The following is a 26,922-nucleotide window of genomic DNA, read 5'->3' on the forward strand; positions in this document are numbered from 1 at the left end:
TTCCAAGGTTTTTTTAACTTTATAGATCTGAACTTTCACATTTTTATTTTATATATATATATAGCACCGTGTATGGCACCGTGTTAATGCAACCAAGAAACAAAATCCTTAACACACTTAGGGCCCTAGGTGGAGCACACAACAAAATCTTCACGGCATTATAAAAGGCCAGCAGGGTTGGGGTCATTCTTTGTTATGGCTATCCCATTCTTTGTCTTGCATTTTGTTTACAAGGAACTTTTATGTCCTTTTTAGGTTTCCCTGCTTGAATTAATTTTGTTCATTAACAATTTTGAAAGAGATAGTTGCAGTTCCATTAAACCAAAATATTCTAATATGGGTTGTCTTCTTATTCTTCGATGAAGTTTTTGTTTTGTTTTTCTTTACAAAAAGAAATCTCCTTACCTGGAGCCTAATGTAATTTTGTTGGATTTCTCTGGCAATTTTTCTGCTCACATATAAATTAATTTGACTATATTGTGGATATATTTCCAACCAACTAATACTGTTCACAACTTGTTGTAAGTCCTGGACACCATTTAGATTCATATCCAGGATTTCATCTGACCATTTAAAACTCTGATAAGCACTTGCCTCTTCAAAGACAAAAAATAAGGCATCAAAGAGAGTTTTGGCATGGGGAAGGGGTGTCCTCTTGTTTCAGCCCCATCCACGAATTCTGAAAGATATTTGTAGAAAAACATTAGCTCACTCCTGTTCTAAAGCAATTCAAGATTTCTAAAAATACTAATTTATATACTGTCATTTGGCCAATAACTCAAGGTGATATACATAGCATTCCTCCAGTTTTGGCCCACAAATCCAAGAAGATTGGGTTCTGAGTAATTCATGACTGAGGTGCACTTAAATCTGGCTCTTCCTAGTTAGTCCATTGTTTTAACCACTACACCCTGAACACACATCTAGACAGTCTTCTTCAGAATAACAGAAATCATTTTTGTTATTTAATACCTTCTCATATGGGTGCAACTCTGATTTTATTCTGTTTGAAAATTGTTAACAGGATTTTAGTCAAATGAAAGGTGCAATACTGTTTGTTTAGGACTTTGTATTGTCATTCCTTCTTTTGAAGTTTCTACTTTGATGTATAGAGACAATGCTCTTCTGAATGCTTACATTTATCCTTTGCATAATTTTATTTAATAATGCTACACGCCATTCATTTTTTTTCCAGCCTTGCCTTATCTACATTTTCTTCTCAAGCTCCAATTTTCAGAACAGGCATAACAAAATATCAGCTTTTTTGATGTGTCTTTATCAAACTTCCCAATTCCATTATCTTTGGATTAAAACATCCATAGAGACAGAAGAAACATGTAAAAGTAAAGGAAAATTATTTCAGGACATTTTTAAAATGCCAAAGCAAGGTATCTGATTCATCACCAAGCAATTTTATCTACTAAATCTGCCAGGAACAAATTAAAGGAAAATTCTAAATTACTGCTTAAAACATTGGGGAAATCTAAGGAAAGATATTGAATTTTTTCTCACATTTTCTCTTACTTTTTCTACAATCTAAATAAATGCCAAGAAGAGAATATTTAAAGGAACTCTTGTCTGAATTAAGAGAAGTATGATAATAAAAAAAGGCTGCAAGCGGCAAAAATGGTTTTAGATTTTGTGAGTATTGGCAATTTCAAATTGCCGAGTTCACAAAAGGTGTTAAAATTATTGACATGTCCGGAAGCATTTGTGGTTCTTTTTCTCCTCTTCCTTCTATTGTAAACTATACAAAATCATTCTGGAATAGGGTAGCCTCCAAATCAAATCAATAAAAAAAAAGTTGTTGCACTGAACCTAAATGATGGCCTTAAATAAAATGCCAGGTGTCTGTTGGAGCAATAGGTTTTCTGGCTACGAATCTCAGTAAAATGTTCATTATCCAGGTATTCTTTCAAGAAATCACTTCAAAGTTATCTATTCAAAATACTGCTTGCATATGAATAGAAAAAAGGCACACAACATGGGTAATTCACTTCAAAACGTATTTTAATTTAGAAATGCAGTTATATACATAGAATTGAAATTAAATTAAATTTTGTACAAATATTAAAATACTATCATCACACCCACTGCAATGTACAGGATGGATCTATATATATATATATATATACACACACACATACATACGCGCGCGCACACACACATGCTTATATAGATCCATCCTGCACAGCATTAATTATAGAATCTTTGAAATCCCATATATATATATATATATAGATATATACGAGTACCATTCTGTAAATAAATTCCAATAAATTCCTTAGTGATGCAGTTCAGATTACAAATAAGAAGCACTGAAGGCAACCAGGTTTTCCTCTTTTGTATATCCAGCTACCTACAGCCTGTCATCTGCATTACAGTGTAAATGTGTGCCTGAATGTTTGTTCTAACAGGATGTTTGGTCTGAACTCTCTGAGCTTCCATGAAAAATGAAGCATAACAGTCAAATTTCCAGCAGAAATTGACTGCTATGCTCCTCAGCTCACCAGCTGGAAAAAGATTTACATCAACACAGAGGTTTTCCATTATCCAACGGCATTTCCTCTGATGTAAAAATTGGAATCTTAATAACATGACAGAGGTGATCAAGTTCCAAAACAATTAAAAGCATCTAGGAAACAAACCAGCCATGGTTTTGAAATCCATAAAATACCACTAAATGTAGCATGGTGTGCCAATTAATGGTTTCCAACTTGCCCCTCTTAAAAGCACATGTCACTCCTTTCGGGAGTGTGTGTGATACACATACGAGAGTAATAATGGAAACTGAAACCTGATTCACAGCATTGCAATTGCATCTGCTGTATACAGTAGTTAACATTAAAATGTTAAGAAAATGCCATGTACTTCTCAGGGATTTGCAGAACACAAGCCCTGGGACCTGAGGTTGACCAGAGATGATTAGTTTGTGTCTGTGTATTTACTGGCATACAATGCAATAATTATTGCAAATCCAGTTATGTTCTGTCATGTAAAGTATGAGTTAGATGTGACACATGGCCTGTTTCTACACTTCTAAGCAATGGCTGAAGATTGTATGGGTACATTATATTTGAAAACAATACAAGGACACAGTAGTACTAATTTTTTGCACTGTAGACACTCTCATCTCACAATAATGAGGATATAGGATTACATACCACAATTGTGTATGCATTATTTACTCAACCTAGCACAATTAACAAAAACATCTTTGGTTCTGGAACCACTTTCCATACACATACCCCTTGTAAATATTTTAATTAGTATCATGGTTATCCTTGTGTTAATATACTTGAAATGAGTAAACATTACAGATAGCAAAAAAAAAGAGGAAAACTGAAATAGTACTGACATTCCTGGAGACTAAAAAAAGCAAGGAAGTGGAAACAATTGATTGTGCAAGATTTTTCAAGCTGCAGATCTAGCTGCCCATGCATTCAGTGCATGAGGGCTGCTGACACTGATGTAACATTTTAATCAGGAAACAGATTTGCAGACCCCTCACATTTGCCACAAATAGCAGGAAGTGATTATAATTCATTTTCTTAAAGTAGGTAAAAAATGAATCATTTAAAAGTGCTCCAGTGTTGTTTTAAAAAGTTTTCTGGGAAGAAGACTCAGAAGAATGCTTAAAAGGTGTAGCCTGCCCTTAAGCATCTAGAATTTGTTTTCTATACTTTCCTCTATACAGGTATTCCTCGAGTTATGACAGTTCACTTAGTGACTGTTCAAAGTTATGTCCCCCCCCAAAACCACACTTACGACTTGGTCCCAAAGTTATGTATGTTGCAACATCATAGCAGTTGTTCGCCCTTATGACCAACTGCACAGGCTGCAACATGCCTCCTGCTTATTTCTCCCCACCCATGCTGCCCTGCCGGGTCTCCACAGGCCTGCTTTGCTAGTCCACCAGATTCCACTTGTTCCTCCCCACCCCATGTGGACCTCGCCATTTGCTGCTGTGGAGATGGAGAAATGGACAGCTTGGTACGCCTGTCTGCTGCTGCCAGGGAGTGGGCCTCAGGCTCCAGCACCCAAGGCACAGCATGGGCAGCGCAGGACTCCTAGATGCAGCCAGCAGGTGCACTGACCTGGCAGTGGCAGATGCCTCCCTGCTCATCCGATCTCTTCAGGGGTGCACCCAGCATGAGCAGAGTGACCTGGGTATCAAGCTTTCCATCTCACCATGGTGGTGAGTCCGTGTGGGTTCACCACAGGTGAGCAAGCACGGGTGGTGCAGGACTCTCAGACATGGCATCCGGCAACTGCAATGAGTGGTTTGCTATGAGGGGCTGGAGTGTCCCTGACTTCATCTCAGCTATCTCGCTGCTGCCCTAGCCAGCTGCCCAATGGCCCGTTGGTCTCACCTCCTCGTCCAGCCAAAACACAGCGCGAAAAATGCCTGTTGATTGGCTGCCGCTGCTTTTGCACAATCCCTGAAGCCGCTCATTCAAACCAGCCACCCAGCAGCACGCGGAAGGTGCCTGCAGTGCCGCCCAGGCCAGGACCAAATGAGGCTTACAGCGACACTGATCTCATGGCAGAAAAGTGGTCATCTTTTACTCAGACCCTGGCGAAGCTGTTTTCCTTAGATCTTGCATTCTTACAAATGATTCCATCCTCTGTGCAAAAACATGTCTGTAAGAATGCAAGGTCTAAGGAAAACAGCTTCGCCAGCATCTGAGAAAAAGATGGCTGCTTTTCTGTCACGTGAGTCAGCCTGTTCTGGAACTCTGGAGATCGTCTAAAAGGGAGTGATTGGTGATGCGGGGTTGATGCGGAAAAGGCCCAAGGAACTATAGGGACCCCAAGGGGTTGTAAACAGAGCATAAGATATCTCACAGGGAGGCCTTGGATGGATGAAAGCAGGTGGCCTGTTCCAGCACTAGCCCCCCCCCAATGGTCTTTCCCACCCTGAGATACCTCACGTGCACTTAATGATCTGCACATTCATTTAACAAATGCATTGGAGAAAGAAGGAAGAGGGCTCATTCATTTAACATGATATAATTAATGAATCCTCGGGTTATGAATGTAATTGGCAGGCTCTATTAGATTCATAATTCAAGGATTACCTGTATGTTTTTTGTCTTACTGCATTCATGGCTTAAATGTGCAGTTTTTAAAATATTAAAACACAAAAGCAGATTCATTCTCAATCAAATTTCTTCCCCCACTTCTTATTTTCTATGATACTTCAAAAGCAAGGGTAAGAAAATAAACAAGCAACTTGATAGTTCTGTTTATTTTAACAGGCATAGATTCTCAAGCTTCAGCTTTTCCTTCAAAAAAAAAGAAAGATTTGTCCTCTCCAGATCTAGTCTTGCAGTAGTAGTAAGAGCGGTAGCTGTTTTGATACTGATATTATACTAATCATTAATACAGGAGAAAAATGGGATTCTCAGGCCTCACATCCTTGTTAAATGGCAGCTTTCTATAGTGCGCATCAATCCACTTGATACATATTTACCGCAGAAAAGCAGCACTGCATTTTAATTTAAATGTCTTGTTTTTAGCACGTAGTAGGTGGAAGAATAAGGAAATAACTTTTCTCAGTGGAAGAAAAAAAATGTCCTATGGTTAATTTCTACAGTTGATATAAGATCCATATGTTCACCGTCTCATCCCAATTATAACTACTGGAATGAAAAAACAACCTTCATAACAATAACAACAACAACAAAATCTATTGAACTAGACAGGCCAATTTAAGTCACTTTAAGGCAGTTTCATGGGTTCTTCTATTAACCAGGATTTGTAATAAAATGGGGGATGAAATGGCAAGCATTCATTCATCAGAAGAACAAGATTAACCAGGAGACTCAAGTTTCAGAAAAGACTTACATTTTAAAAACCAGAACATTTTATTCCTGCAAGGCACAAAGTGTGCTCTTGCAGCATCTACCTCTCCCTATAAAAGGCTGCAAAAAGTTAAATGAATAACTAGGCACCTAAGAACTACACAGTATTGGAGAAGCAGCCCTTCCAACCTACGTTAATGCTCTTTGATGCGTCAGAACTTTAATGTCAATTAAAAAAATATTCTATTCATTTACATCTTAAGAGATACCGCAGCATATACTTTAACAACTATTGGTATCTCTACTTTATATGAATTTGCCAATCAAATCAAAAACCTGAGAATATTAGATTTTATAAAGGGAAAAGTAACTTATAATTTTGAAGATGGCATTTTTATTGTTGATCTTCAAAATTCAGTTTTCTACAAAGGAAAGCTATTTCTTGCCCTGAAAAAAAAATCACAAGATCCAGCTATAAATTATTCAGATAAAATATTAAGACCCAAATCCCTTATAAAGATTATCTATACTAAAGGTTTCCAGAGACATACGGATGCAGTACACAGAACATGCTGGCTACATATTAAAAAGGGAGGATGCCTATGCATTCATGTCTTGCTTGCATGGTTCCCATTGGCATCCAAGTTGACAATAAGATCTGCTCCACCAAAACCCTTCTTTTGAATGGAAACACAAGATTATAAATTTTGCTTGATGGAATGAAAGTATGTTATTTCAAAGTTCTTACATAAAATGCAATGGTTTAAAAACTGCACAGCTGAGTGAGAAAGAAGCTCATATTCAAGACTAATCCAGTCATATGAGTCCAGAAATAAACCAGTATTAGATAAATGTCCCTCTATGCTTTGAGACATCTCTATCTCAACCAAAATATTTGCCACTGCACTAAGTCACAGTTACTTAATCTTACCAAATAAGCTAATTGGCTGTGTTCACAGACCATGATAAATCATTCACCAACATTTATAAACCACAATAGCTAGGTCTATAGAGCATGATGAACATTATTGTGGTTATTTGGTTCAGGAAATTATATGTCTCTAATCATTAGGATGGTAAAACTCCTTCGAAAGAGGTGCTTCTAGCTTTGTGGGATCTCAATCAAAGCTCCTCTTTTCACTAAAGTAGCTATAGGAGAAAACCAGGTAGAGATAACTGGAGCAGCACAAACTTGAAAAAAGATTGTTGTTTGATTGAAGAAGAGGTGTTTTATACACAGCCTTGTATCTGGAAGCATCTCTTTCAATGGATTTGCACAGCCTTATTAGATCTTCCTGCACATTTGCTTACTAACTGTTATTGAAACATCTTCAATGTAATGAGATGTATATATATTTGATATGTATCCATTCACTTACAAGAGAGCAGAATCAAAGCCAAGGCAATATATAACGATACCAGTATCAGGCCCCAAGAAAATCCAGAATTGTTTGCCTCTGTCATATTATCAAAAGCAAGCAAATTATTGGTTTACTCAGTAATTCTGCACATCCTGAAGGATAAAAAAACCATGCAGAGTTCTAAAGTTGTGTCACATTGCCACAGCAAATTCTATTATACACCTTAAGATTGCCATATACATTACCCTACAAATTTGCAGGAATATATTCACAAAGGTCAGAGATTTTGCCTTTATTATTTGATAAAATGCAAGCTGTGGTTTTCTGAATATTTGGTTTCAATACTAAATTTTACTGAATATTCACAGGAATACTCATAATTCTGAGCTTGTGCAGGCCACCTAAAGTCAGGGATTATGGGCAGCCATCCAAAGAGGCAAAAGCTGTTTCTCATTCCAAGTTCTTTATGCCTATAGTTGGCATGTCCTCAGGGCTGGGACAAGATGGAGAACTGGTACTTAAGCTGCTTACTTCTGTTGTACAAATCTTTGGGAAATCACACAAAAAGTCTTGATTTGGGAGGTTCACTTGAAGAAAAGCTATGGAATCAATACTTCCATAATGTCAAGAAACATTGTTCACAGACAGCTAGAAAAACAAGAGCAAAAGCAGACTTGTGCGAGAGGACGTGAGGTAAACAAGCATGTTCCCTGCATAGTAAGAAATTTCCAAGTGGAAGTAGCATGCAGAAGGCAACACAAAAAATAAAGCATGTTGAGGAAGGGAGGATCTTGCATCTGGACAAACAGCAGCATGGCTCTTTTTTAAGGCAGACTATCACTAATTCATTCAAGGCAATTGGACATACCAATTTCAAAAGCTAAATACTTGCTAACCATGATCAATACTTTAAATTAACAGTTGCTAGCTGAACAAAATGCAGGCCCTGGCAATACCTCCACAAGGACAGAAATCAACCACAGCAACAAAATAAAGTAACAATGCCAAAATTACTCTGTGGCGAGGTGACACAGAAATGCACGTGACAGGTGATAATGCTACTCAAACACAACAAACTGACATTCAATTGATATCTGAAAGAGACTAAACCAATCATTTACTCAAAGATGGAAGGCTTTGGATCAGCTGTAATACGGCCACAGTATTGCTGATAGGATGAGGACATGGGCTTAGCCATGCAAGTGCTCTTAAATCTGGCTACATATAAGGGACTTTCCCAAAGCTTTCTGCAGCCCTCAATGTATGCCACAGCGTGTTCAAAGAGATAAGAATGTCCTAGTGGGTGTGGTGGAATGAAAAAAGAAAAGAATGAATGCAAACATATGAGAGTTATTTCACCCTTGAGGAAAACAAAGCACAAGTAGCAGCCTAAGCTATTTTTTCTAAAGTGGCCAGTAGCGATTCCCTTTAACACAGCCAGCACTGCTTGTTAATATGTTGATGTGCAGTTACATTATGGAGTATACAGTTTTCAACACCTGAGATCTATAACCAGTATGTGTGACTTTTATAAACTCCCTCCCACTCAGGCCATCTCCAGGCATTCTTCTTGCCTTCACAATGTAGTTAATAAATAGCACAAAACCATCTGCACCAAACAAAGCAAGCTGTGGTTTGACCCTGCTTTTTGAAATGTCCAGAAGCTAGCAAGGCCTATGAGAAATTGCAGCGAGCCAGTGTGACAAGGAGCAAGGCACAAGTAAATGGCAACTCTTCAGAGATTGTACTCAAAATCATCTATCTGGGAAAGAGGAGAGGCTGGAGGAACTTGAGTCTCTAAAGCCCTCCTTTAATGCTTATAGAATGAGATGGAGAAGATAGCTGGCACTGGTGCACCCCACTGATTCACCGAAGGTGGTGTCCTGGTGGCATCCTTTGGATCTTCAATTAAGGGATATTTTCTGGAAATATGCAGGGTGCAGCACTTCAGGGAAGGGAAAGCCAGCATGAAGTGCTCATCATTCCGAAAACTAGAGAGTGTAGACTTGATGAATGTTGTAATCCTCATGCTTCTTTCAACAATGGAATATCTGGAAAGGGGAGGGGGAGAGGAAAGAATGTTAGATAACCTTTCTATTAGGTTCCAGCTTTCAAAGCCAACTGGGCGCAGCTCTGATAGAGTCTTAAGAAATCCATTTGATTTACAAAAGTTCTTATTTAACCAGCCAAGTTTCTATAAAAGCTTGGCATTCTTTAAAACTTTCACTGGCTGTGTTTTTGCAAGGCCTTTTCTTTACAAAGGCCTTAGAGTCTAATAATAAGAGCTTCTTTGGATTGACTCAGACAAGAGAACAAACCTTATTTATTCTTCCTAATCGTGGGATCAGACTAAGGCTCCTTCTAATAGTGAGAACTGTACCAGTCAGGGACTGACTTTGCCCTGTGTCACTTGAACTCCTGGTCTAGAGAAAATACTGTAAACTAATTATGCACTATGTCATCTGGCACTGTAGAGCAGGCAAATTTCCACTGGAAGAACTTCCCCCTTCTGTCACCTCCTGGGATGCCTTCTCATACCTTCTGTCCTGGAGGTATAGTATAATGCCACCATCATCCACACATCTCCAGTCATTCTATGGGGTGGCTTTGCCACTCTCCTACTGTAGCAGCTGGCTGATTTTTTTTTTAAAAAAAAACCCTGTTTCCCTCCTCATTTAAAAAAAAAATGCACCAGGGAAGAAAAAGGGCACAACAGAGGTGACAGGTGACCACAGGTTTTTGTGGCCAGCTTGAAGAGAAACTGTCCAGCTCAAGCATAAACAGCTCAGTGGTCAGGAGACACCCAGTAATGTAGAAGCGCTGCAGAAAGTAAGGGAGGAAGGCCTAAGCTGCCTTTTTCAATAGGTAATAAAGTATTCATGAGTTTAAAATGCATGAAATCCAAACTTCTATACCAGAATAAATAAAGACTACGGCTGAAACAAATTATGCAACTTTGGAACCCTGTATTAGTAAATCCTAAAGGCAAGACTAGGAATTTTTTTGTTTGGTTTGTGTACTTTTGCGAAATGCACAGAAAATTGCAATTTAATCTATTAATGGGCAATCCTGTGGAGTTCTTAGGGAAAGTATGTAAGAAAAGGAGAGTGCTGTGTGGGTTACCACAGGACCTGGTACTTTCTCCACTGCTGTTTAACATCTACATGAAGCCAATGGATGAGATTATCCAATGATATGGGGGGGGGGTCCTGTCTCAATGTCTGGAAGCTCTGGGGGTTTGGATGGGGAACAACAGGCTTCAGCTCAATCCAAGCAAAATTGAGTGGTCTGGGGTCTTGGGGCCAGGGTCTTAGGTCCTCCTGGCTCTGGGGACTTTCCACCTCTTGTCCTGACTAGGGTTGCACTACTCCAAACACAACCTGCATGGCTTCTGCTAGCTTTTCACAAGGTTCTGAAAGGTTCTGCCAATGGGCATGAGGACCTGGGACTGTGGTAGAGCCTGTGCCATGGTTTCATTGGCAGTTATGGTCAGATGTGACTACTTCAGGTATGAAATTTCTTGTATGGTTTATACATGTTTATATATTGTTTTAACTTACTATGTTGTTTTGGTGTTTTTATATTCTTTTTAAATGTTTGTCATGTATTGAGATGGGTGATTATATAAATTGGAAAGATAGGTGATGGATAACAAAAAGGTTCTGGAACAGTTATTTTTTTTCTGAAGACTATGCTACTTTTTGCAATTTGTTGATTAAAATGGACCTTGTAGGAGTTACAGACATTTTTATTACAGTTATAGAAATCCAGATTCAATACTTATTTCACATTACTTACCATCCATGTACTCCTCTGAGGACGCAAGCGATAAGAGGCTTTGCACATCACTATTTTCTGAGTCCAAAGTCTCTTTGTGCCCAGATTTACTACTAGATGTGCCAGCCACCCAGGAAGACGTGGTCGCCTGATGCACTAGAACAGTTTCTGAGTGGTGAGAACTTCCAGCTTCACACAATCCAGAGTGTCCAGGGGTTTCATCCTCCCTAATAAAACCACTGGGACCCACTTGGTCTGGTGGCGGCTGTTGCATTTCCCTTGCCTCACTCTGTCCAGCTCCTTCTGAAAGGACGATCTGTATTCGTGTATCTGAGGATGGTATGCAGTTTCCAGCACTGCCATAGACAGCTTCTTCATAAGATGGCAAAGCTACCTGAACTCCATCCACCATAATAGAAACCTGGTCCCCAGAAACACCTTGATCACGCCTGTGTTTGGAATTCAAAGAAATATTTAGGTACAATGACATAAACAGCATTTTATGGAACAATAAAATGTACAGGATTAGCAATCCTATTTGTTTCACTATTGTTTCAGAGTTAAAGGTACTAGTAATAAACTATCTCTGCGCTCTGGTTTTCTCCAAATGTCTTAGGATTGAAATTTTTTAGAATTCTCACTGCAAATTAGCATAGCCATCAGATATTTAGTGACCTGTAATGTCAGAGCCAGTTTGCTGTAGTGGTTAAGGCACCAGGCTAGAAACTGGGAGATGGTGAGTTCTAGTCCCACATGAAGGCACAAACTGGATGACTTTATGCCAATCACTCTCTCTTAGTCCTAGGAAGAAAGAAAGGCAAATGCCTGAAACCTCACCAAGAAAACTGCAGGCACTTATCCAGGTAGCCACCAAAGTCAGCACTGACTTGAAGCACACATACACAAAACCCCCAATGTATCTATAGGACATTAAATGGAAGAACACTTTAATAAGCCTAAGCTAGACCAAGATATGGTTGATCTTGGGATTATTTTCAATGAGGTAAGCCAATTCTTTAATGAGCAACACAAACTGTCCCTCTTAACATGGAAGTGCTTATGAAATTGCTGTTAACTGGAATTAAAATTCCTGAACAAAAATTATGCTGAGATGAACCCTTCTTGTTAAAAACTGAAGGGCTAGGCTCTTCATTCCAATTAAGACTGATATATCCCTAATATATGCTTCCATGTGCCCTCTATTTAACATTATGTTAAATTCGTTGAATGTGTTACTTCAGAACTTTCCATTGTTTCATTATAATTTTTCCCTCACAGACAGTATTAGGTATTAAAATGCTTTCCATACAGTAGGCAATTAAGGGAACGTTTCATGCAAAGATGGGCATGATAAAGGACCAAAATGGCAGGGACCTAACAGAGGCAGAAGAGATTAAGAAGAGATGACAAAACTACACAGAAGAACTATACAAGAATGAGCTTAATATCCCAGATAACCACAATGAGATGGTCATGGAGCTCAAACCAGACATCCTAGAATGTGAAGTGAAATGGGCCTTAAAAAATCTGAGCAACAACAAAGCTAGTGGAGATGACAGTATTCCAGCTGAGCTATTCAAAATCTTAAAAGATGATGCAGTAAAAGTGCTACACTCAATTTGCCAGCAAATTTGGAAAACTCAACAGTGGCCACAGGATTGGAAAAGGTCAGTTTACATTCCAATTCCAAAGAAAGGCAATGCCAAAGAATGTTCAAACTATCGCACCATTGCATTCATTTCACATGCTAGTAAAGTTATGCTTAAAATCCTACAAGCTAGACTCCAGCAGTATGTGGATCGAGAACTACCAGAAGTACATGCAGGATTTCGAAGAGGCAGAGGAACTAGAGATCAAATTGCCAACATACGCTGGATCATGGAGAAAGCTAGGAAGTTCCAGAAAAACATCTACTTCTGCTTCATTGACTATGCAAAAGCCTTTGATTGTGTGGATCATAACAAATTGTGGCAAGTTCTTAAAGAGATGAGAGTACCAGACCATCTCATTTGTCTCTTGAGAAACCTATATGCGGGTCAAGAAGCAACAGTGAGAACTGGACACGAAACCACTGATTGGTTCAAAATTGGAAAAGGAGTCCGGCAAGGCTGTATACTGTCGCCCTGCCTATTTAACTTATATGCAGAGCACATCATGAGAAAGACAGGGCTAGATGAATCAAAAGTTGGAATTAAGATTGCCGGGAGAAATATCAACAACCTAAGATATGCAGATGATACCACTCTAATGGCAGAAAGTGAAGAGGAACTAAAGAGCCTCTTGATGCGGGTGAAGAAGGAGAGTGCAAAAGTTGGCTTGAAACTCAACATTAAGAAAACCAAAATCATGGCATCCGGCCCTCTCAATTCCTGGCAAATAGATGGGGAAGAAATGGAGGTAGTGACAGATTTTATTTTTCTGGACTCAAAGATCACCTCAGATGGGGACTGCAGCCAAGAAATTAAAAGACGCTTTCTCCTGGGGAGGAAAGCTATGGCAAATCTAAACAGCATACTAAAAAGCAGAGACATCACCCTGCCAACAAAAGTGCGTATAGTCCAGGCCATGGTTTTCCCAGTTGCAATGTATGGCTGTGAAAGTTGGACCATAAGAAAGACTGAGCGCCAAAGAATTGAGGCCTTTGAACTATGGTGCTGGAGAAGACTCCTGCGAGTCCCTTGGACTGCAAGGCGTTCAAACCAGTCAGTCCTAGAAGAGATCAACCCCGACTGCTCTTTAGAAGGCCAGATCCTGAAGTTGAAACTCAAATACTTTGGCCACCTAATGAGAAGTAAGGACTCACTGGAAAAGGGCCTAATGCTGGGAAAGATTGAGGGCAATAGAAGAATGGGACGACAGAGAATGAGATGGCTGGATGGAGTCACTGAAGCAGTAGGTGTGAACTTAAATGGACTCCAGAAGATGGTAGAGGACAGGAAGACCTGGAGGAACGTTGTCCATGGGGTCGCGATGGGTCGGACACGACTTCGCAATTAACAACAACAAATAGTGAGATTTGTCCCATATCAGCTTTAGATTTTGTAGGAAATCTGCCATCTTGTCAAACTAACTACAGTGCCATAGCAATGCCAGGCCAATCTGGGAGCCAAAAATCTCTTAGGATATTTCAGATTTATAATGGGCAGATGAACACCTTGCTTCTCTTTTTTTGAGAAAAGAGGAAATGTAACAATATAATGTGTAATACATTTCATCCTAAAACCACCTCTTATTTTCTTAGTAATGTTTAACCCAACAATGTAAGATAGGAATAAGAGGAAATAAGAGACCCTGTAAAAATGTATTTATCACCACTAGTAAATTCATAAATGAGCTGGGGCAGAATTACAAGACTTCTATCTCATAGTTCATAATAATTGCACTATGGCTAAGATACTGGATGCAGATGAAAATATGAGTTAAGGAAGAGAGGCTAGATATGATATGGCATATCATTTCAATGGCAAATTATGTTAGTATTAAATAAAGAGAAACAGAATGGCTTTATTGATAATCAATTTCCTCATGCTATCCTGGGCCCACAGTCAACTAAGGAAGCATCTATTATTTTATATCCTTATAAACTGTTCGATTTCTATAAATTAGCCATCTCTGCTGGAGTCGGAACTATGGGCTAACTTGACAGACATTGTCTGCCAGGTAAACTGTGAGTCACAGATCTAATTCTGCTTACAGAGACTTCATGATTAGAAATACTTAGCTCTATGCTAAGCTCTATGCACCAAGCAGCTACCTACCTAGGCTGACTAGCAACACTACTTCTATATGCAGCCTATATTTCTTGCCAAACTGTACTGAAAAAAAGAACTCTAAACATCTCCAGACACTGATCTGAATTTCCTATAACCAAACACATTTCACAAAACTGGGCAAGACCTGAAAAGTACATACAGTTTAGAGAAGTCTATTTCAGACAAGGCCATTTGATTTATGACAAAGTAATGTGGGTAGAGTCAGGCGTTTTTCTGAAAATAAAGCTAAATGGACCCTAGAAAATGCTGCTATCAACAGAGCTGCAGGAATTTATGAAATACCTGTAGAATTGTTTCATATCTTGCAAGGATATTGTTAAAATACTGCTGACAGTTCATATGGAAAACATAGCTATGGCCAGAGAATGGTAAATAGGAATCTGTATTTAAAACAACAAAAAATTACAGTGTCAAAAGATGTTCCAACTACCAAACAATTGCATGTGTTACACATATTCCATGTATAATTGAAAAGACAAGACAGTCCCCTAAAAGCCACTGATTTTTGTTTTATTGATTATACTAATATTTTTTATGTGAACTACAGCAAATTGCAGATAGCCATTAAATACAAGGGCTGGACCAGTCTAACTGAATATTTTGAGAATTTTTATGACATCTAGGAAGCATCAGTTAAAATGAAATATAGAACACCACATTGGGTTTAAAATTGGCAGATGAGTGTATTAAGAATGTATACTATCACCCTATTTAATATGAAGAACATAAGATGAAAAGCACTGGATTGGAAAACATAAGTTGGAATTAAATTTGCTGGAAGAAATAGACCAAAGTAAAACAACCAGGTGATTAGAAGTGAGGAAGGCTTAACGAATTCCTTGCTAAAATTTTAGAAACAGAATGAAAAAGCCAGTCTGATACAAATACCAAAATATGTCAAGTGTACAAGATCACCTAATGCAATCAGGTGAAGCAGCAGAAACAAATACTACCTTCCTGGATCAAAAATCCACAGGATTGGTTACTGTAATCATAATTAAAGGAGCACCAGCTTCTAGTAGGCTATGACAAATCTAGACAAACTTTTAAAGTATAGAGACAACACACTGCCAACAAAATTGCTGTCAAACCAGCTGGAGGATCAAAAAGCTGGAGGATCAAAAAGGCTGAAGAAAAAACCAATGTCACTGAACTGCAGAGCTAGAAAAATAGAGGACATTAAACAGCAAGAGGATCACTATCATCACCCTAGCATTTTTTCCTACAGGTGCAGGGTTCTCTAACATTGGACAGCAAGAAAAATAAATTATTCAACATTATGGAAGCAGAATCAGTCAGCACACTTGAAGGACTAAATAAATATTTTTGCCATATAACATGTTAAGTAAGAGTTGTTGGAAAAGATCCTGATTGAAAAAAATACTTGAAAATAAAAGAGGCCAGAATAAGGCAGGCTGGCTAGAGACTATCACTAATATTGCAAGCGTGAGCTTATCAGAATTTAAAGCAGTTACGGATGAACAATTCCACTGGATCACAAAATCTTGGAACAGTCTAAATTTCATAGCTTCTTATGTAAGATTGTAAGAGACTGGAAGAGAGAAAAGACTACCTGGATTAAACATAAATATTACTCTTCTGATTACAATCTTAAGAAAGCATACAAGGCAGAACAAATGGGGCATACCTTCCAAGGGAATTAGCCATGAAGAAACAAAGTAGCGCTCTTACTATAGTCTTACCCACCCACTCAAAGAAAACAACACAAAGTTTTGATCAATTTATTCATTGAATAATTTTTGTTAGGATATGATGGGCATGCAATCTTGAAGTTGCATTATCTTCATCATTAAGAGATATTTCTATCCTGAATCACATTTTTTTCAGCTTCAATTATAAGAATAGAGGGAAAACTACTAAGGTATGTGTCTACTGTTTGATAATTCTTTCCTTTATCTCAGAGAATAATATACAAATAGTCTGGACTACAAAAGTATCTATTAGCAGTGATGATAACTGTTCATTTTAAATAATTAAGCCTGTTTACAAAACTCCCTCTTCCTCTGAAGTGCAGTTTCCACATTGTGCTTGCCAGAGTAAACATACTGACAACAGTCTGTGAGCTCAAGGAATTCCAAGCTTCCTCCCAGCTTGGAACTTTGAAGCAGGCAGGGAGCAAACAATGCACAGATCTTTTTCAAGTTCCAAGAATGGAAGGAAGGCTAGGGGTTCTTCTGGTTTTTGAGTAACGGAGGTGACTGATAATGGTGCCTGTCCTGATCATATGGGCAGCCTGGAAAACACAATGTTTGGATATTTTGAATCCCTCCAATAAGCCTTAGGTAAAGTTTCTACTAGAAGAGACCTTGATAATTAGAATCTATTGAGAGCAATGTACTTTGAAAAAAATCTATCCATTATGGAAATAAAAAAAAAGTCCAGGTATGTATTACACCACAAAGTCCAGTTATTCTTTTACAATAGAATTCATGATTACTATCTTCAAGATCAAAATGGAAATAGTTTTCCCAAGGAAATAAATGGATTCTTTGCCTAACAGAATGAGTTCTTGAAGTAGAAAAAAGTGACTGGAGGAAAAACTTGAAAGAAAATAGTAAGGTACAATCAGGAAAAAAATGCATGGCTTTGGGTCAATAAAATAATGAGACACTTGTCACCATACTGCACTTATAAGTATTTATATGAACAGTGGGGATTCTGAAACTTTGTAGACATTACCAAACAACTTCTAGAATTCTTCATCTTTGACTGGTGTAGCAGAAGATGCCAAGACCTAGCAGCATCGGAACAGGTTCCCCATCCAATTTACATGCATAAACATCTGCCCATCAAAAGCAGCTGATGATTATGTCATCTTCTCAAGTAGCTTCTATGATCAACATTAGGATCTATTCTAATTTTTTAGCAGTTTGCAGTACAGTTGGCATAACTCATGTGCTATCTCTCAGGCTATTCTGCAGTTAAGTCAACTGTAGCATATAGTGTGAGAACCTTGGCCACTAATTTGCATGGTTTAGGCTACTCTGGACATTGAGTTGGTATACACACCACTCTAATCCTAGCAGTTTACTAAAGTGAGCAGCAGCATCAACCCCAGCAGCTAGCCTTCACTTGATACCCAACTAGTCATAATAGCCTCGTCTATTTAGCATCAAACACAACCTCCACCCCCCCACACCTCTCTAACTGAACAGACCCCCACAAATTCCGAAAAACTCACCTGCTATGATGAAATGACTTCAGTTTTGGTTGTAGCAAGACAAACAATACAACTAAGAGAAGGATGAGAGCGACTGAACTTGCTGTAGTAGCCACTATGGATAAAGTGGGTACTCCTACACTTGGAGGAGAACCTTTATCTACAAAATCAAACAAAAACAGTCAATGGTTTCTCTTTAGGAAGCAGCTGTTTCCTATAAGTAAGACAGGATTCCTGAATAAACTCAGTCCTGATAGCAAGCTGTTTGCATAGGCAGTATTCTTCTCAGAGAAGCCTGGTTTGGGGTGAAATCTGCTGCAAATACATTCAGAGAGAGACATCCTCAGAGAGATTAGATTGTACCTAGCTGTCAAGTCATGTTCCTTTCAACTGAACTCTCAGGCTGTCTTAGCTGTCCGATAACTCCCAAGCTTCCTGTTTTAGGTTAACTGAAATTAAAATCATTTGGATACAAGTCAAAACTATAATGGATATATTCAAGATTTATATTTTTGAAATTTATTTAATTCTAAGGGGAAAAAATAAGCAGCTGAATGGTAATTCTGACTATGACTGCATGATTATAGGCAGAATGTCGTGGGAACATTCCATTATCAAGTCAAAGCTTGACAATAAGGAGATTGGTATTATTCCTATAATGTCAAGAGTTTTATTTTTGAAGATGAAAAAAGTCCCAAGCTTAGTTTTTCCACTGAACATGAACATTTCAGCTTCAGCATTCATCTGGCCTTCAGGGATTTTGTTTTTCCCCATAAATTTCTATTAAAAGACATCTACTCCTCTCCTACTGCTGCTGCAGTGCCCCCGGTCAATTAAAGCAACATGATAAATATTTTCTTCCTTTTTTTGCTTCATATCATGGGAAAGGAATTCTTATCTTACTGATGGAAAATTTTGCAAGACACAATAGTCAAGCTGCTTTTGAGAACATTCTTTTCAAGAGAGTCAAGATGGGGCAAAGAACAATGTCTTGCAGCAAGCAACGATCAAGTTGGTTCGAAAATCCCTTCCTCTAAAACACTTCCACAATTTAATTGCTATGCACTTGCTTCATTTATCTGTCAAATTTGAGAAGTCTGAAGCCATCCAACTCCAGAATGAACGGCATATATTAAAATAATAAACCTAGCATAACCTACCAAAAAGAGATACAAGTTTAATTTATTCAGTTTAATATCACCACCTACTCCAGACGAGATCCCAAGACAGCAGTAGAAATATAACTCTCATTCACCCAAATTCCCAAAAGGGGGTCACCACACACTAACCCAGGGTTTAGGGGAAGAGTCAAGTCTCCATAGCTTCATAGTTTTCTGAATTACATGGGGAATATACTGCACGGTGGAGCCCATCAAATGGCTCATTTCACTGTGTGTTGTTGCCAGGGTGGGTGGGTGTTTTTGTTTGTTTTACTGTATTTTTATTGCTTATAAGCCACTTAGATTAGAATTGCTGTGAGCGAACAGGTGGCTATATAAAATTTCTAAGTAAAAAATATGGTAGCTAAATTTATTTTTAGAGAGAATCCTTGCCAATACTTTCCTAAGGTGTAACTAGGATTTTATGTCAGTATCTGAAAACAATGGACAAAAATAAACAGCACAGAAAGCAAAAGTGAGCAAATTCACTCAGATATACTGACCTTGACTAAGTCTACAGGTAACCTCCAATTCTGGATTCCACTTGCCATTCTTGCAAGTCAAATATTTGTAATCTCCTTTCAAAACATAACCTTTGTCACAGAAATACTCTATGACACTGTCAGATGTCAGTGGGTCTTTGCAAGGCGTTGGATGACATTTGTAACCTCCATTCTCAGGTTTGGATGGCTGTGGACAGACTGCAAAGGAAAACAGAAACTGTGACCCCAGTTTTAAGCAATAAATCCTATTAAAATATGTAGTAACCCAAGACCGCAGCACCATTGCATTTCAACAAACACTGAAATGTAACAAGAATGTAAAACCTAATAAAATATTGTTTTAAAAAATGGAAAAATAAAGTACTTCAAAAATAGTTTAAAAAGAAAAAAAAGAATGTGCATTCTTGTCTTGCTACTCTGAAGGAGATAATGATGAACGGTGGGCCCAAATCTCCATCTTCATCTATGAAAATGGTCATTTAATATACCCTGTAGCAGGTTCTTTTTTAAAAAATGTATCTTCTTTTTAGACTGATAATTGAAAAGCCAGAAATCTTTCCTAAAATGATTGTTGTTGCTGAGATTTAGTTTGCAACTAATGCTTCTGGTGACCATCACAACTATCTCAACTCATTCCAGAGGTTTGTTGCAATTTCAATACGTCCATTCAAAGTCGTAAGTCCAGAAATGCTCAAGAGATAGTAGGAATAGGAAGACAGAGTAAAGAATAAAAACAGAACATGACAAGGTAATACATTGACTTTCCATACACTAATGTGGGCATACATTGATGGCCTATTTTATATTCTGCAACTTGTAGGCAACTACTGATTGCTAGGAACATAATTAGTGAAGAGAACACAAATGTTCTCTTTTGAGAACCATGAATGAGCATTCAATAGATTTTGGACATTATTATGCTTATCCATGTCTTCCCTCAGGAAACAAGGTCAGTGAGATTATGAAGTCGGTGAGCCTCAAACAATGATTTAGCCAAGACCAAGTTAAATAAGAACTTGAACTTGTCGCTTTATGTGGCTTAAAACATTATACTTATCCTGATCACCACAAGCCAAAACACAGTTGGCATGGCAGCAATTTTGAACAGAAAAGATAGGTGGATAAAAAAGACTGAAATCCATTCATCCACTCTTTTCCACTGATATTTCTCATCAGAATAAACAAACAATAACCAATAATAGGAATTTATTAAATGCAGTTTGTTCTTCAGAAGACAATCCACAAAAAGTTATTTTAAGAGCAGCAGCTCAAAGTGGATTATATCTATTCACAAGCTTATTTAAAGTCCAGTAGGAAATTATTGTATTAATAAAGAGATAAAAACATATGTAATTATAGCTATCCCTATTAGTTGGTCTAATCTGCCCTACTCTACCCAGTCTAGACCATCCCATCCCATCCCATCCCAGGAAACATAGCAAAAAATCACAGCGGAACATAAAATTTAACCATGTGTTGGGAAGTAGCAGGTCTATTTCTACAGAAATATTTAGCTTATTTTACCATTGATGACTGACCACTAATTATAAAAATACTTGTTTTAGCCTTTCTTAAGCTATCACATTCTATAAATAATCTGACTATACACGTATCCCACCGATGAAACTGAAACCATAATTGTCTCATACTAAACCAAGCTATTTCCTCCTTGAAGAAATGGGAATAAACAACCAGGTATATATAGCTATCACCCATCAATATTGTTATAAATATAAATAGAGATACTCGAATGCATTAAGATCATCAACAAAGATGATTGGGGACTGGAGGCTAAAACATATAAGGAACGGTTGCTGGAATTGGGTATGTCTAGTTTAATGAAGAGAAGGATGAGGGGGACATGATAGCAGTGTTCCAATATCTCAGGGGTTGCCACAGAGAAGAGGGAGTCAAGCTATTCTCCAAAGCACCTGAAGGCAGGACAAGAAGCAACAGATGGAAGCTAACCAAAGAGAGAAGCAACCTAGAACTAAGGAGAAATTTTCTGACAGTTAGAACAATTAATCAGTGGAACAACCTGCCTCCAGAAGCTGTGAATGCTCCAACACTGGAAGTTTTTAAGAAGAGACTGGACAGCCATTTGTCTGAAATGGTATAGGGTTTCCTGCCTGAGCAGGGGGTTGGACTAGATGACCTCCAAGGTCCCTTCCAACATCATCATCATCTTCTTCTTCTTCTTCTTCTTCTTCTTCTTCTTCTTCTTCTTCTTCTTCTTCTTCTTCTTCTTCTTCTTCTTCTTCTTCTTCTTCTTCTTCTTCTTCTTCTTCTCCTCCTCCTCCTCCTCCTCCTCCTCCTCCTCCTCCTCCTCCTCCTCCTTCTCCTCTTCTTTTGTTATTATTATTAAGTTTCTGCTGATAGTAAGCCCTCAACTTAACAGACAAAATCCAGTGCGTCCTATTTCAGATAGGAACTTTATCCTGAACAATGAATAAAATCCATCACTTGGCAGATCAGATACCGCTCCTTCTGGTCAAAAAGGGTATTCACAGTTGTAAGAAAGCACAGGAGTGTTTTTATTCTTGAAAAATCCCATTTGCCATTTAATATATATTTGTTTTTAACAGAGTAATATTAGAGACAAATATCTTTATTTGCCTTTAATATTAATCTATTAATATTAATATTAAATTTTAATAGTTTCCTCCTTACTGAGTGTATGTAGCTTTATTCTGAACACTGAATTAACAGTAAAGAACCAAATATTACTTGCTCCACTGTAGGTCTTCTTCATATTCAGTGCTGATTGAAAAATTACTGTTTCTCTATCAAGAATGCATTATGAAGAAGTCTCTTTTAATATACTAAAATGAATAAATGAGATCATATTGAAGGAAAAGGGTTTGTCTATGTAATCAAAGCTATACATTTAGGTAATTAGATTCTGTTACATACACAGGATAAAATGTGCCTAATCATTTCAAGCTTCTTCAAAACTTTTTTAAACAAAAGACATCAAAAGGGAAATAAAGACTAATTATAGTCTTGCATCAATGCAATCATCAGCTGGAGATTCACAAAAAGCAGAGAGTTGAATTACTTTAATTAACATGCAACACTAGGATTACCACGTGGTCATTAAACCTCTGCCACTAAGAAACCATGGAGAAAATTATGCCATGCACAGAACTATCTATTAAAATGTTTTTCTGTAACATGTCTGCCTTGCCAAGCTAAGACTATACTGTAGTTTCAGCAATAGAGCTCTCCCATCTCAGTAAAATCTATATCTTAAAAAAGCAATAGAGCTATCCTTTCCAAAATGGAAAAGATATCCATTTCATATCTTAATATGATTGTGGAATGTAACAACAATAACAATACTTTCAGATAAGTAACTTGGCAATAATTGTAGGATCAGACCCAGAAAGTCAATGCTAGAAAGCCACCTTCAGACAAAAAAAATGCACAATATTCATCTCAAATGCAAGCAATCGATCATTATAGATAGGCCTTTAAAAATAACTGCCTCCTCTCCCAAATATTATTTGTACCCGATCTCACTGACAATGAAGCAGTCTTATTTCCATTAATTGCCAACAGGCTTTTAAAGCTAAAGAAGAGGGAACAGCAAAAATGAGTCTCATAGGCAAATGTAGGAGTGGTGTATATTTTGTCTCTTTAGTAATTATTTGCAACACAGAATGCATTCTACTTAATGTAAATCCTTCCATGTAACACAATACATAGTCTAATTTCAGTTTTAAAAACTGGTTTAATTTGTAGCAGAATAAAACGGGTAGGTGAATAAGCTCTTCTAGTACATGCCTGTACTAACTTAAAAAATTAATTATTTTGATGTAATATGAGCAGAAAACAGCTACAGTGCTTTTAATTTAATTCATTCTTATAACATGTTCTATAAAACGCTACTAGAGAAGAATAATGCTGGCAATGCTAACCACTGTTCCCATTAGGATGAGAGTGGTTGAAGAAATAATGTTATATGTAATTAAAGATGGAGAAAATATTCATTGATTATATTTATTGAAACCTCTCCTGCTATTACAGAAGGTGATGTGATTATCATTACTGGTATGTTACTGAAAAGATTTCAAAGCAGAATGAGTGAACTCAAGAAAAGAGAGAGATCTTTATGAAGGCTTTGAGTTTTTCTCAGCAAACTGTTTGCCTGAAATATACCGATTATTTTCTGTTGTTCTATTGAATCCTTGTTATGACATAGATGGTCTACAGCAGGGGTTCTCAACCTTGGCAACTTTAAGACTTGTGGAAAAGTCTGGCTGAGGAATTCTGGGAGTTGAAGTCCACAAGTCTTAAAGTTGCCAAGGTTGAGAACCCCTGGTCTACAGAATATTTACACTGCTGCAGCAGTGGGAACAAGTTGGAGATGTATAACGAACTAAGAGCTGAGAGACATATAGTTTCTGAAGTCAAAGTAACAGAAGGAGAAACTGGCACTGGAAAGGTAAGGATTTGAAAAAAATGGGTGTTTCAGTGAAGAGAACTGGAAGAGCAGGATTAAAGAGACCAAGCCCCAAAAGATATGGAATAGTTCTGAAGGAGGTAGATGAACATCTGAAAGATTCTTTCAACTTAAATTTCCAAAGCACACCTGCACTTAAGAGCTGAACCCTCCTTCATTCTTTTGTTCCCTTAGTAATCCTCAGATAACATTGGCAGAGCTCAACATTAACCTTTACTAAAAACAAAAGTGGTAAAAATTATCATAGATTCATGGATTTTGCTGTCATGGCTTCATAACATCTTTAACTGTAAACTCAACATTTGATATTGCCAGACTTTTGATTTACAACCTAATAATTAATAAGGATACCTAGTTAAAATAAGTGGAAAACATAGTTAGGATACAGAAATGAAAAACAATGACTTATCACTTCCTAACAATTCATTGGTAACACAATCTCCAAACAACTAAAATGGCATTTATATACGTGGACATCAGTTTGAGTACACAGAAATCGAATTGGTTATATATTATTGCAACACATAACTGTTACAAAAGAGCAAAAATGTGCCTGGAGCTGACTGTGGAACAAATCAAAAATTGTTCATGTGGAAATTCCAATTTAAGCTCAAGTAGAACAAAACCAATCAGTTTTCATGATATGATTTTCAGCATGTACATATATTTTGAAGGAGAACATCAGGAATCATTTTAAAGTCTTGGACCTCATTAACAGGAACTGAGGAATGAAATCAAAGAAGTTGTTTAGAATGAATATGAAAAAAGACTGCCAAAGACCAAGCATCAGAAGAAAATAAACTGGATGTCAGAACTGATGGCAGACACCACAAAGAAGAGAAGCCAAAGTGAAGAAAGACAAAGATCACCAGAAGGAATTTAACAAAGAATTTCAGATACCTATTAGAGGAGACAAAATGTAGTATTAACAATCAAATCAGTAAAAGCATCAACATGTGAACAGAAACAGAGAAAAGTCTTCCAAAAGATCTCTGAACTCAGAAAGAAGTTCCATACTCCAATTAGTATGCTAAACGACAGTAATTGATAGGAGTAACTGATTCAAAAGAGATTAAACAAAGATATCAGGAGTATTGTGATATTCTATATACAATATCCCTATTCACAAGAATCTCTAGTTCTTGAACATGAAGTTAGATCACCATCCTAATTACCAAGTTGGAAAACTACAGGAATTGTTGGAATATCTACAGAAATATGGCAAGCAACAGAAACCGAATTTGCAACGATTCCCCTCCCTCCTTTATTATTTTTACAAATAACTGAAGGTTGTGAACATATCCAATATACCTTCCTCCTCTTTGAGTGAGTTGTTGAGTTGCACTGAATGTGTGTGACTGGCACAAGGTCATCCAACTGGCTTTCATGGCTAAGGCAGGACCTGACCTCACGGTCTCTTGCTTTCTAGCCTGGGTCTTTAATAACCAGATCAAACTGGCTCTCCAAACTATGTAGTCCACTGCCTGCACTCCACTGCCCCTACTGCCCACTGCTTCCCTCAATTTATTTTTGCCATCTTCTTCAGCTGCTGAAGAGGCGTGTCCAGCAAGGCAGCTGCTGGCTCTTGGTGAGGTTGTACAACACCTCCCTAATGCCTGCCTAGATTGGGATAAAGCAGTTGTTGTAGGACACAGACATCAGCTACAACAATTTGTGGTTCATAATCTTTGGCATTTCTTAAGTTTCCACCCTAGATGACTCATCCTATAGCTCTTACAATTCCCAGACAATATAACTGATTACAGAGTCAAGAATTGTAGACTGACCCATTTGAAAAGTGTGAGGCCCTCCTAAAGTATAAGCATGAACTTCAGATAGACATTGTGTAATCCTAAGAATATGAGATTTTATTTAATGAAAGAACGGGTTCTAATTTTTATGGCTGTGTAAAGACGCATAAAATTTTGCAGAAAGTTTCTTAAAACATTAAATGGCTGCTCTGAATGTGATTTTTTTCCCCCCTAGCAGTCCAGAGTATAACTTCATGTGATAGTCTTAAGATTTTGGTCAATGCACTGCATTGTGAGGAGTCCATTCAGAGCTGCTCTTGTATGATTTCAGTTGTTCCAAGATGTAACTATTAGTAATTCCCTATTAATTATATAGTGATCCAAAAGTCTCTCATTCAAACAATGAATTGATCTAAATGCAGTTCTCTTGTTAAAGATAGTTTAGGTCATCTTTAAATGGGATTATTTAATTTATTTGCTTATTCAGAATGCAGAGCTGGCGGGGGGGGGAATAGGTGGTGGGGGAAGCAGAAGTGGAGGTAAGAACTGCAGAGCAGAAGTATAAGATCCTTGACTAACAATGGTGTGGTTCTCACCTAGAGACCGCAATCTGGACTACCAGAACTGCCATCACTAAGTGGTGTAATCATGGGATGTTTCACCTAACAATTGCTGGGTCACTTCATAAACAAACTTTATCCATATCTTAAATGTTTTTCCAGTTACAATAGCTATCACATTTTTTAAAACTTTTTTTTAAAACAGTGTGGTGTTACGATTAAGGATGTTGGAATAGAGAGACAAAGGTTCTAGGCCAGTCTCATCCATGGGAACCTAATTGGTGACTTGGGCCCCAACTTATCGAATAGAGATGATTATTATTGGAATAAAATGGAGATCCTCATCTAAGCTGCTAGGTCAGTGATGGCGAACCTTTTAGAGACTGAGTGCCCAAACTGCAACCCAAAACCCACTTATTTATCGCCAGGTGCCAGTTGGGCATGGCCCACTGGGTGGGTGTGGCTGTGGTGGTCATGGCAGATTGGCTGGGTGTGGTCACCTCAATGTTGCTCTTGGGGAGGGACACCTGTGGGGGTGGGCAGGGTTGAGGGAGATCCAGGGTGTCTCTGGCAGGTGAGACGGT

The 26,922-nt window shown here is 37.9% G+C and overlaps 1 protein-coding gene across 3 annotated transcripts in view; it reads right to left on the reverse strand.

Moving 5' to 3' along the window:
- Nucleotides 1–1,992: 1,992 nt before the first annotated feature.
- SUSD6 (sushi domain containing 6) overlaps nt 1,993–26,922 on the reverse strand; it is a 58,441-nt gene continuing 33,511 nt past the window's right edge. For all 3 annotated transcript variants that reach the window (XM_039324028.1, XM_039324030.1, XM_039324031.1), the window contains exons 3-6: nt 19,563–19,760; nt 17,921–18,059; nt 10,967–11,394; nt 1,993–9,219 (exon numbers count right to left, since the gene is read on the reverse strand). In XM_039324028.1, coding sequence (XP_039179962.1) covers nt 9,194–9,219; nt 10,967–11,394; nt 17,921–18,059; nt 19,563–19,760 — 791 coding nt within the window. In that variant the 3' untranslated portion in view covers nt 1,993–9,193. The remainder of the gene's footprint in view (nt 9,220–10,966; nt 11,395–17,920; nt 18,060–19,562; nt 19,761–26,922) is intronic.

This window comes from Crotalus tigris, unplaced genomic scaffold (assembly GCF_016545835.1).
Source record: "Crotalus tigris isolate CLP2741 ecotype Arizona unplaced genomic scaffold, ASM1654583v1 scf7180000024291.2576520, whole genome shotgun sequence".
Taxonomy (NCBI): domain Eukaryota; kingdom Metazoa; phylum Chordata; class Lepidosauria; order Squamata; family Viperidae; genus Crotalus; species Crotalus tigris.